Raw genomic sequence first — 12,977 nt, 5'->3', positions numbered from 1 at the left:
TGATATGATAATGCAAACCATTCAATGTCACAGTAATCCAAGTCTATGCCCTAAACAGTAATGCTGAAAAAGCTTAAATTGAATGGTTCCATGAAGACCTACAAAACCTTCTAGAACTAACACCCAAAAAAGAGGTCCTTTTCATTATAGGGGACTGGAACACAAAAGTAGTAAGCTAAGAAATACCTGGACTAACAGGCAAACTTGGCCTTGGAGTACAGAATGAAGCAGGGCAAAGGCTAATAGAGTTTTGCCAAGAGAACACACTTGTCATAGCAAACACCCTCTTGCAACAACACAGGAGAAGACTCTACAGATGGACATCATCAGATGGCCAACACTGAAATCAGATTGATTATATCCTTTGCAGCCCAAGATGGAGAAGCTCTATACAGTCAGCAAAAATAAGACTGGGAGCTGACTGTGGCTCAGATAATGAACGCCTTACTGCCAAACTCAGACTTAAACTGAAGAAAGTAGGGAAAACCACTAGACCATTCAGGTATGACCTAAATCAAATCCCTTAAGATTATATAGTGGAAGTGACAAAGACATTCAAAGAATTAGATATGATAGAGTGCCTGAAGAACTATGGACGGAGGTTCATGACACGGTATAGAAGGCAGTGATCAAAACCATCCCCAAGAAAAAGAAATGCAAAAAGGAAAAATGGTTGTCTGAGGAGGCCTTACAAGTAGCTGAGAAAAGAAACAAGGCAAAAGGGAAAGGAGAAAAGGAAAGATAGTTCCATCTGAATGCAGAGTTCCAAAGAATAGCAAGGAGAGATAAGAAAGCCTTCCACAGTGATCAATGCAAAGAAATAGAGGAAAACAATAGAATGGGAAAGACTACAGATCTCTTCAAGAAAATTAAGAGATACCACGTGAACATTTCATGCAAAGATGGACACAATTAAGGACAGAAATGGTATGGACCTAACAGAAGCAAAAGTTATTAAGAAGAGGTGGCAACAATACACAGAAGAACTATACAAAAAAGATCTTCATGACCCAGATAAGCATGATGGTGTGATCACTCACCTAGAGCCAGACATCCTGGAATGTGAAGTCAAGTGGGCCTTAGAAAGCATCACTACAAAGCTAGTGTAAGTTATGGAATTCCAGTTGAGCTATTTCAAATCCTAAAAGATGATGCTGTTAAAGTGCTGCATTCAGTATGCCAGCAAATTTGGAAAACTCAGCAGTGGCCACAGGACTGGAAAAGGTCAGTTTTCATTTCAAGCCCAAGGAAAGGTAATGCCAAAGAATGTTCAAACTACCACACAATTGCACTCATCTCACACACTAGCAAAGTAATGCTCAAACTTCTCCAAGCCAGGCTTCAACAGTACGTGAACCGTGAACTTCCAGATGTTCAAGCTGGTTTTAGAAAAGGCAGAGGAATAAGAGATCAAATTGCCAACATCGGTTGGATCATCAAAAAAGCAAGAGAGTTTCAGAAAAACATCTACTACTTCTTTATTGATTACGCCAAAGCCTTTGACTGTGTGGATCACAACAAACTGTGGAAAATTCTTAAAGAGATGTGAATACCAGACCATCTAACCTGCCTCCTGAGACATGTGTATGCAGGTCAAGAAGCAACATTTAGAAATGGACATGGAACAACAGATTGGTTCCAGATAGGAAAAGGAGTACGTCAAGGCTGTCTATTGTCACCCTGCTTATTTAACTTATATGCAGAGTACATCATGAGAAATGCTGGGCTGGAGGAAGCACAAGCTGGAATCAAGATTGCTGGGAGAAATATCAATAACTTCAGATATGCAGAGGACATCACCTTTATGGCAGAAAGTGAAGAACTAAAGAGCCTCTTGATGAAAGTGAAAGAGGAGAGTGAAAAAGTTGGTTTAAAACTCAACATTCAGAAAACTAAGATCATGGAATTCGGTCCCATCAGTTCACGCGAAACAGATGGGGAGACAATGGAAATAGCAACAGACTTTATTTTGAGGGGCTCCAAAATCACTGCAGATGGTAATTGCAACCAGGAAATTAAAAGACGCTTGCTCCTTGGAAGAAAAGCTATGGCCAACCTAGATAGTATATTAAAAAGCAGAGATGCTACTTTGCTGACAAAGGTCTGTCTAGTCAAAGCTATGGTTTTTCTAGTAGTCATGTATGCATGTGAGAGTTGGACTATAAAGAAAGCTGAGCACTGAAGAATTGATGCTTTTGAACTGTGGTGTTGGAGAAGACTCTTGAGAGTCCCTTGGACGGTAAGGAGATCCAACCAGTCAATCCTAAAGGAAATCAGTCCTGAATATTCATTGGAAGGACTGATGCTGAAGCTGAAATTCCAATTCTTTGGCCACCTGATGCCAAGCACTGACTCATTTGAAAAGACCCTGATGCTGGCAAACATTGAAGGCATGAGGAGAAGGGGCTGACAGAGGGTGAGATGGTTGGATGGCATCACCGACTCAATGGACATGAGTTTAAGTAAGCTCTGGGAGTTGGTGATGGACAGGAAGGCCTGGCGTGCTGCAGTCCATGGGGTCGCAAAGAGTCAGACACGACTAAGTGACTGAACTGAACTGATACAGTTGAGATAAAAATTAAAAAAAAAATGGAAAGCATCAGCTAGATATCATCCAAATCATGCTAAGTAGTAATCAAGCACGTTGCTCTTTGCGTGGTTTGCATGGCAAGATATGGCCCCATTCTCATCCTTCCCACTGCAATAAATACACGTTGAGAGGGACAAAGACAGAAGAACACAATCCAATATAACCATGACTACTGTCAGACACAGACCACGCTTACTCAAAGCAGAAGAGGGAGGTAACAGTGTTTGACAATCTTTTAATATTAGTACAGTTCTAAGGCAGTGGTCAGTTCTACAGGAAGTCACCAGCATTCAGGCATTAACCACATTTTCAAAATTGCAGATTCAGGAAGTGGCAAATGAAGAGATGTTTCCAGACATCTATAAGCCAGAGAAAAGTGAAATTGAACCCTTATGGTTTACCACATCTTCTTTAAAAATTCATAGCTTTAAAACTAAGATATGAGACTTCTCTGGCAGTCCAACAGTTAACTCTGCACTTCCAATGCAGGGGGGACAGGTTTCATCCCTGGTCGGGGAACGAAGATCTCATACATGGAGTGGCAAGGCCAAAAGATGTTAAAAATTAAAAAATAAAATAAAATAAGATATGATTTGGAATAGGTCACTCAGTTTAGTAGATTCAAATGAATTACCATTAAAATCCTATTGTGAATCTGTCACCTACTAGGTAAAGAATACTGAGAAAGTTACTTCTCTATGCCTCAGGTGTTGCATCTGTAAAATGGGATAATAATACTGCCTATGTCATAAACTGTTATAAGAAGTGAGTTAACACATGTAAACGTGATTAGAATTCTTGACACTGTAAACAAACAGCAGCTATTCTTTAAAACAATACAGCAATGCAAAGAAAGGTAGAAATTCCGTATTTTCTTACCATCCACTTTTTGAACCACACAGCTTTGGTATCCACCAATGCAAGAAAATATATCGGATCCAAAATTTTTTGTGAGACAAGACGGCTTTGATCATGTTTAACTGATAGCAAAGACAAAGTACTCTCCACAATTTCTTCCATATACCTAATAGTTTGGGAAAGAGGTGATTTTTAGGGAAAAAAAAATGTTGTACATATAATAGTGACATTTTTTACTTATGGAACGATAAAGTAATGGGTAATATTTAGAAACATCATTTTTCAATATTTCAGTAAATGGCAGAGATGAGGTTCACACCCAATTTCCTCTGCTCTAAAAACTTATGTTCTACTTTAACACTGGCTGTTCAAATTTAACTTTCCTTTTTAGACCACAGTTACCCTTACAACCTCATTAAAAATCTTAGAATTAAAAAGGGAAAAGTTTAAAGAACATTGAAGGAACTTCACCAAAGTATCAAAGACTCAAAGATCAGTAATGAAAGAATCTGAGGCTACAGCACCATCTTTTTACCTTGTTGTGATAATTTTGTTGCTATTTAGTCAGTAAGTTGTGCTGGACTCTTTTTGCGACCCCATGGACTGTAGCCTACTAGGTTCCTCTCTTCATGGGATTAACCAGGCAAGAATACCAAAGTGGGTTACATTTACTTCTCCAGGGGATCTTTCGGACCCAGGGATCGAACCCACAATCTCCTGCATTGGCAGGTAGATTTTTTATAGCTGAGTCACTTGGGAAACACATTGTGATAATTAAACGGTATTATATATACTGGTATAGAGCCACATAGCTAAGTACAAAACATGAAAAGCTAAAAACAAACCACATAAAATCAGTTGACTATCTACTTTTTGAAATTTATGTGGCCAGTAAGATTCCTAATCTTATTACTGGTATAAATTAGGGGGCTTACTTTTCTGGGTGTCGAATCCAAAAAGATGGAGCCTCTTTCTGATATTCATTTAGAAGACGAATCTATAAAACAGTGTATAACCATTCTCAAAAGGTTAGAATTCTTAAATACAGAATTACATCAAGAGAAATAAAAGCATATTACAGAAAGTAAATACCTTTTTAAGTAAATGGGTCACATTAGGATTAGTTATGTCTATGCCAGTTGAAAGAGTAGGAATATGATTTTCTCTAGAAAGAAAGTATAACTCCAAATATTTAGCTAAAAAGGAAAAGTAAAAATAAGGTTATTATGCCATTCAGTTATAGTGCTTTCTAAAATGTTATTTCCTATACATTTTTCTTAAGCACAAATTTTCAAAAGTTTTGAAAATGATATAATTAACATACCTAAGCTTGTATAAATTTCCTTGGTCATATGTAATGGTGAAAGTGTAAACGTCTGTGCATAGAATTTTAAAATCCGGTCCTATGGAAATGAAACAAAATTTGTATCCAAGATTCTTTCTTCATCTATTTTTATAAGAATCATTTTTTCACATAGCGAAAACCTTAATAAACACATGACCATTCAAAAGCTTCAATAGAAATGTAACCAAAACAGCACATTCTTGTGTTGGTTGGCAAAAAGTAAAGTCAACCAAAACTGAGTCAATCTAATGCAGCAGGACACTGTAAAATTTGGTAATAGTGGATACAGACATGGGGAGGCAGGGTGAGGTTCACTAAAGGAAGGAAACAATATAATTTGTTATAATCTGATACAACGTAAAGGTGTCATACAAGGAAACAGTAGGAGTACTAAATGTAAAACACAAACAAAAAACCCACTCCTTTCCAAATCCAGTATCTATTTTTGTTTTAATTGCTTACATGGAAAGTTTAGACTTTTAGGAACTTCAATAATTTTATCTACTCCCAAGAAAAATATTATATTGTAAAATTTTACATTATTAAAACATAAAGTAGAAACTATCACAATGTAAAAAAATTAAATGAGATAATAGACGTAGTCAGTACATGACACTAACAGGTACTTAGAAATGACAGCTTATCATTTTAATTATACCAACTTTGATGGGATTAACCTTAATAGTGAAATTCAATTTCTCATTAAAAAAATAAAATTCCCTCAAATGTTCTACTTTGAGGAAAAAACTAATAAATAACCTTGCCTATATCAAATATTAGATTAATACACTTAAGAAAATGGTTACCCAAGGAGATGTACATGGCTCAGATGGTAAAGAATCTGCCCACAGTGCAGGAGACCTGGGTTCAATCCCTGGGTTGGGAAGACACCCTGGAGAAGGGAATGGCAACTCACTCCAATATTCTTGCCTGGAGAATTCCCAGGGCAGAGGAGCCTGGCGGGATATAGTCCATGGGGTCGCAAAGAATCGCATACAATTGAATGACTAACACACACACACAGAAGTGACTAAAAATGTACTCCAATAACCCAAGAGATTCTTACTGAACATAGGGTATTAATTAATTTGGGAAGCATGTTTTCATAGTTGCAGCAATTAGTAAGTATTAATATTTGTCACATTTTTCAAACACTATATACTTCACTCAGTTACATGTAAGCATCCTTCAGAGTAGCAAATGAAGAAACAGAATCGAACTGAAGAATTTGGATAAAGTATAAGTTCTAAACAAAAAGAACATCATGCCTTGTTTCCTACTCAAATGATTGGTTCTATTGTCATCTCACCTCAGCTGAGTGCTTCTTCCAATTTTATTGACTTAGGTACTGACACAAACTCTTGCTGCATATAATGGCCAAACCAAACCACTTAAATTGGCCCAGCATGATCCTTACAATGTTTATAAAAGGAATAAAGAAAACCTGTTAGAGCATTATTCTATCTTTAGGAGGGAAACTTAAACAAATGTATTTCCTGTTTGAATGCGTCGAAGTGAAAAGGTAACCCTGAAATATCTTTCCCCCTTGAAACCTTCAGAATTTTTGAGAAGTCTGCATCACCCTCTGGTGTTAGTATGGTTGAACTGCATCCAGGATTGAGTCAACACCATTTTCCCTCTTACAAAAATATGAACAAATCACTTGTTTCCAAATCCCTTCTGTTTACCAGCACAGTTATACTTTCATTGATGAAAGAGTATTTTTAAGTAGTAAAAAGGTATTGAGATTTATTTTTATAAATTGTTTGCTGTCTCATCTTCTAGAGTGTAAGTTCTATGCAGACAAAGACTTCTGTCTTGCTCGGTGTGTTTCCAGCATCTGATCTAGAATGATGTATATTGTAGGTAAATTTATCTTTTACTAATACCTTAAAAAATTCTATATAAAAAACCTTATATATTTTAAGGACACTGTTTTCCTTCACTGATATATCATTTATGAAGAAAAAGGCACTTAAAAAACTTAGTTTGTAGTTAAATGTGATGCTGGAATACAGTACGGATTTTTTTTAATCCCATATAATTACTCCACTTTTTAAAGTAACCATGCTTTTCATCATATAGTGTTTCTGAGAAGTCATATGAGAATCATTTTTTACATAACTGCCTCTACTAACTTTGCAACCTTAATTTTTGCAATTGTCTATATTTGCTATATAATTTATCTCTATTATCTTCTAATGTCTTAGCTTTACAGTTTTCTAACTTTTCTTTCTAGGCAGTTGGTGGTAGTGGTTTAGTAGCTAAGTCATGTCTGACTCTTGTGATCATGTAGCCTGCCAGGCTCCTCTGTCCATGGGATTCTCCAGGCAAGAATACTAGAGTGGGCTGTCATTTCCATTTCCAGGGGATCTTTGAGACCCAGGAACTGAACCTGGGTCACTTGCATTGCAGGCAGATTCTTTACCAACTGAGTTAGGAGGGAAGCCCTTCTAAGCACTTAAGCAATCTCTAACACTTAAATACATAAGGAAAATGCTTATTTAAATCTTTCAGAGTAAATTTTAATCATTGCAAGTTCTAGTTTTCACATATGAATTCTTTCAAAAACACACTCTTTAAAATATTTTTCTTAATTGAAAAACAATGACACAGATACTTGGATGTCCCTTTAGAAGATAAAAACAAAATGCATACGCTAATAAAGTCTGTCTTGGCAATGAAATGTGATACTAACCAGACCCTGAATCTAATAATGACGTAGTAAGCTAATTTCCTAAAAAAAAACAAAAAAAAAACTTGACAATTCAAAACCTGGAGGTGAAATTCCATAAACATTTGAGCTACTATTAAATAAAATTATATTCCATTTGCTTCTAGAATGGTAGGGAAAAAAACAGAAAACTTATATACTTCTGTAAGCATTTCCTTACACTAAATACAGGATCAGGATCTGAAAGATACACTGTCAGCTTCTCACAGAGAGTGGTCCAATTTTCACAGTTCAGGACATCAGATGGAGGAGCTGAACACAATGTTTCCAAGGCTTCATATCTCACCTACAATTTTTTAAAAGAATTTTTATTAATAATCAGCCACTAAAATAACAGCAATTCTCAAAATATTTAACAAACATTGAAAGGCTGAGTTTGTTTATTGCTTAAAGAGCCAATTGAGAATCAGATGCCCTTTCATGAAATAATTCTTGATAACTGATTTTTTTAGACTGCTTATCAGAGAAACAAAATAGGTTATTTTATGTAATGCAAAAACTAAAAAACACTAAGTATTGGGCTGGCCAAAAAGTTCATTAGGGTTTTTCCACAAGATGTTGCAGAAAAACAGTTTTTGGCCCATCCAATATACTAGGAGATTCTGGGTCACATGTCTGAGAGGAACAGGAGAAGGTATGGTGGTCAAATCTGAAAAGCCAGAATAAAGTGTCCCAGTGTCTCCTCCCATAGACTTTCCTCACTAGAACAATCCCCCATATGTGGTCCTGAGGCAGGAGGCAGATGGGTCCCCCCAGGGTAAAGCAACTGGAGATTCATTCTCTATTGATGGAAACTCCAAGATAAGAATAGAGGGCAATTAAGGGAGGAGGCTGGACCCTGAAGAGAACACATATTTCTCATTCCCGCAGTCAGGAGACCTCCCCGACCACACATGTGCAGAAAAGGCTTCTTGGAAACCAAACAGGAGTCAAGTCAAGGGATGTTCTACCCAGAAGCCTTTACAGTAGGATCCATCTTGGCTAAGAGATGCACACGTACACAAGAATCCTGAGATATACCAAATATGGCCTGCAAACCAGGCAAATCATAATGATTGGTCAAAGGAAACCTGAAAGAAATGCTCCATGTAAGTGATTCAAACTGCCATGTGGGCACAACTCAGGGACTCGCCCTCTGAGTCTGCCAAAATGTCTCTCTACATGTGCTGTACTCTTTTTCCTAATAAATACTTCACTTGCTTCACTACTTTCCATCTTTGTGGAAATTCTTTTCTGCAAAGTGGAAGGGCCAGGGCCCTTGACACTGACCACTGGTCTAGTGGCTAGGAATCTGGTGTTCTCACTGCCATGACCCAGCCCAGTCTCTGGTTGGGAACCAAGCCCCGCTCTAAGCCGTTGCAGGCCAAGGCCACGCAAATTCAGTCCTACAGTTTGAGGACTCTAATTCTAAAACCTGCCCAGATGTCCCTGGTAAGGCATTCCCACTCCAAGACATATGAACAATTCTCACGAAACAATTGATTTTAACTTGCTTTTGCTTCTACATCATATTTTCTGACCTTGCAACCACTGAAGGAAGGGGGGAAGGTCATTCAGCAGTGTGATGCAAAATTGAATTTCTGAGTTTTCATATAAATCTTTTTGAGAAGAAATCCAATCAGAATTCTCAAACTCCAATCAGAATTCACTTAGGATAGTATGACCCAAGGGACAGCAGTAGCAAAAAGCTCTATTCCAATCAGAAGTGGAATAAAGCTTCTCTGCCTCTCACTCTCCAACTAGTGAGTTCCTCAAAATTTGGTTGTTTTTCGGCTGATTGAAGCCTAGTGAGAGGAAAAAAAAAAAAAATGAAGAGTCAAAAAGCTAAGACCTTAGGACACCAGGCACTCCAAATTAGGATGTCAAGTTTTAGGTGAAAGATACAACACACATGTGTTTTGAAATGTCTATATATTCATATGAAAGACTTCTAAATACAATTTTATTTGGGATAAGGATAAGTGCAACTAGGGAGAGAATTCAAAAACATAAGTAAATTTCTCCTTTTCAGTTAATTTTTAGGACAAAACTCCATTAACGATTTACTACTTGTTCAGAACAAAAGTTTCTGATCATGTACAGATTTCCAAACAGTCCACTTAAAATAAAAACAATAATATTGTTATCATATAAAGTCAGGTCCCATTGTTGATCTGTTGAAACATTTACTAAAAACCTAGAAAATAAAATCAGAATGTGAAATTCTGAGAGAAAAAAACAGATCAGTGAGAGTAAATCATAGCTATTCATTTGGTTTAAAATAAAAAGTTAAAGAAAAACAATGTATTTCAAAATTGAGACCAAATGGTAAGATGTATGAGATGTCAGGTACTTCAAAAACCCTATCATTTTCTATGTCAAGAGAAACAGACACTGTCAAATGAAAGAAAACTTCATAAAAATTAATTTATATAACTATTACAATATAAAGAAATACATTCAGTAAAGCTGCTTTTTAAAAATCTTTTCAAATAAATGAATATATCTGTCAAAGTTGCTCATACTTTCCAAAGTAGAAAGAGCATTAAATGAAGCTTTTTTCCTTCAAAGAAATCACTAAATTATCACATACAAAGTGACAGTGAAGGAACAATTTGGGGGAAAACTGCTCATAACTTCATCTCCTAGAAAACTGAAACTAGAAATAAAAATTTCCTCTTATAAACTGTGACAATTCTCTAAGGAGAACATCTCTTATTCTGTGACTCTTCATTTCAAGACTAGAAGGTCTAGCAGGGATGTAAGCCTAGAACTGTCATGATATTAAAGGATTATCTTGAAGAGAAATAATCCAGCTGCTATTGATTATAATATATAATAAGTATATCTGACTGAACTTGACAGTTGTCCTTTAAACTTACCTCTTTAGTTTGCCCAGGATCCAACTGGTCTAAAATCAATTGTAATTTTCCTTGACAAAATTTGTAACTCTGTAACACAATTAACAGGACATTCATTCCTTCACTCATTTAGTAGACTTTTAGAGGTATTATTATAAATGATTTTAATATAATTCCAAGCACAAAATGCATTCTGAACAAGAGAAGGGAATGAACTAGTTTGGTTTGGCAGCAAACTTAGAATTTTTGTATCCCAAGGCATTTAAGTGAGAACCTAATGTTCCACTAGGATGGTGTACTTTCCTATATATGAAGGTTATCATTTGCTGAGCAATTGCAACATGCATAACATTGTAAGACTCAAAAGACATGTAAAAGTAAAAAGTATTTTACACCCAGGAATCTGAGATTTATGAAACAAAGATAAAACGACATAAACAAATAAGAAGGCACTAAAGGTGCCCAAACCATAACTATAATGCGGACTGAACTTTTTTGTTCCTTTTCTTTTCTGTACTTCTCAGTAACCTTTCTTCATGCCTTCTCTTAAGTGAAGAATTCCTGAAGTAAAAACTTTCATCTAGAAAAAAGTTTATAGTAGACTATAAGCTGTGTTGGAAAAGGAAAGAATCTTTTTCTTGCCAAAGTAAGTTAAATAATACCTAAAATAACCACTTAAAAATAAAAGCTGCCATCATTATGGAGTAGCCTCATTAATATGCTTACTAACCTATATAAGATATTGGGTTCCCAGGTGGTACAGTGGTAAAGAATCCACCTGCCAATGCAAGAGATGCAAGAGATTCAGGTTTGATCCCTGGGTCGGGAAGATTCCCTGAAGTAGGAAATGGCAACCCACTGTGGAAATCCCACAGAGAGAGGGGCCTGGTAGGTTACAATCCATGGGGTTGCAACAAGTCGGACACAATTGAGCACGCATGCATTACTATACAAGATTCCTTTGTCATCTTAAACACAGTATAAATCATTCCTAAACCGTTACTTAAGCAATGAAATAACTTATTACACTAGAAATCAGAATAAATCTAAAAGTGTGGAAAGTGGGAATACCTACCTTAAAGGTTTTCTGTATTTAACATTTCCTCTAGTGTTGTGTATCAGTGGATGGGCAAATTTCCATCGCAACTAACTGCAATAACTGACTTAACTAGAGCATGCAGGTAACGTGATCCCTTGGATGCAGATTTGTTAGAAGTATTTAGAACAGCTGAAAGAGTTATATTAAAAATTCCTGCCCCTCTTCCCCACCAAAAAAGGGCAGTCCAGTGGTTAAGACTCCATGCTTCCAATGCAGGGACCATGGGTTTGATCCCTGGTCCATAAACAAAGATCCCACATGCCATACAGCACAGTCAAGAAATAAATAAACAGACAAATTCCTGAGGGAGCAGATCTGCTAACTTCATTGCTAAAGCAACACAAAATAGATCTGTTGGTGATATCAATATAGGTAGATAACTCCAAAAGGAAAAATATTTTTTAAACATATTTACATGAATGAAATTGTAAACCAAGCAAACAATTTCTGAGCTAACTCTACAGGGAAAAGGGCAAGAGGTAGAACAGGCTGATAATCTAAGATGAATTTTGGTCCTACTGTATGATCATACAGATACTAATTAAAGGTCTTTAATTGCTAAAGTAAGATTTGTATACATTTCTGTCAAACAAGGTATATACCTAAAGATAGTGAACATAAGATGCATTCTGTAACTTTTGTTGTTTTACAGAGATGTACTCACTTTATTCAACACAAACTGAAGATTATTCACATTAGCCAATAACTGTACTAAGTTCAAAATTCACACCACCCTCAAAATTAATTACCCTAGAAACCTCTATTTTAAATCTTTGGTTTGTAAACTGTATAAACCATTGAAATACAGCTAGTGAAAGAAAGACAACTACTCTGTTGTTGAAACAAATAGCTATGGGAAATAAACTATATAAATATTAAACCTAGTTATTCCTCAGGCTTTAATATGCCTAACTGCATAGTGATTTCTTCCCTATTCTCACAAAAGGAAAAGAGAAAAAAAAACAAAAAACCACCAACCAGGGATGAGGACAAACACTTACATAAGAGCTTAATATGAGGCAAGTTTAATGTGTGCAGAATGCTTTACATACATTAAACCTGCAAAGCAACCTTATAAGGTAAACGTTATTACTGTCTCTTCTATAACAGTTAAGAAAATTGAGACACAGAAAGAGATTAAGAAGCCAAAGCCCACAGTTCATAAATGGCAGAGCCAGAGTCTGACTTGTTTTCAAGATTCAGAAGGAATTAGCTTCATGCAAAATAGCTTTTCAAAATTGTAGTGCATCTAAAACATCTTAAAACTATGCACCCACTCTTCATTAAGTCTTAAATATAGAACAAAGTTATTAATTCAAAACAAAAACAAGTTTTTAAAATATTTTCAAATGATAAAGTTCTTAATTTCCTAGATACTTAAGTTATGTGAAAAGTGCTACCATTGAGAAATAAAAACAAAAACCTATTAATATTTAAAAGTATAAAGGAACACATATTCATGAAGGTATTAGCACTGTTAAAGAAATTAGCTTTTCTGGTATCAAATTGTC

General features: G+C 35.9%; 1 protein-coding gene across 1 annotated transcript in view; it reads right to left on the bottom strand.

The window, feature by feature from the left end:
• TBC1D32 (TBC1 domain family member 32) overlaps nt 1-12,977 on the bottom strand; it is a 201,950-nt gene that overhangs the window by 169,123 nt on the left and 19,850 nt on the right. Inside the window, exons 5-10 of the mRNA XM_081530498.1 lie at nt 10,389-10,457; nt 7,688-7,813; nt 4,773-4,851; nt 4,541-4,644; nt 4,384-4,445; nt 3,470-3,614 (exon numbers count right to left, since the gene is read on the bottom strand). Of these exons, the coding sequence (XP_081386624.1) occupies nt 3,470-3,614; nt 4,384-4,445; nt 4,541-4,644; nt 4,773-4,851; nt 7,688-7,813; nt 10,389-10,457 (585 nt within the window). The remainder of the gene's footprint in view (nt 1-3,469; nt 3,615-4,383; nt 4,446-4,540; nt 4,645-4,772; nt 4,852-7,687; nt 7,814-10,388; nt 10,458-12,977) is intronic.

The sequence above is a fragment of the Giraffa tippelskirchi genome, chromosome 9, assembly GCF_054371585.1.
Source record: "Giraffa tippelskirchi isolate mGirTip1 chromosome 9, T2T-mGirTip1v1.2.pri, whole genome shotgun sequence".
In the NCBI taxonomy this organism is placed as follows: Eukaryota; Metazoa; Chordata; class Mammalia; order Artiodactyla; family Giraffidae; genus Giraffa; species Giraffa tippelskirchi.
This window is presented reverse-complemented; position numbering and strand designations above follow the sequence as displayed.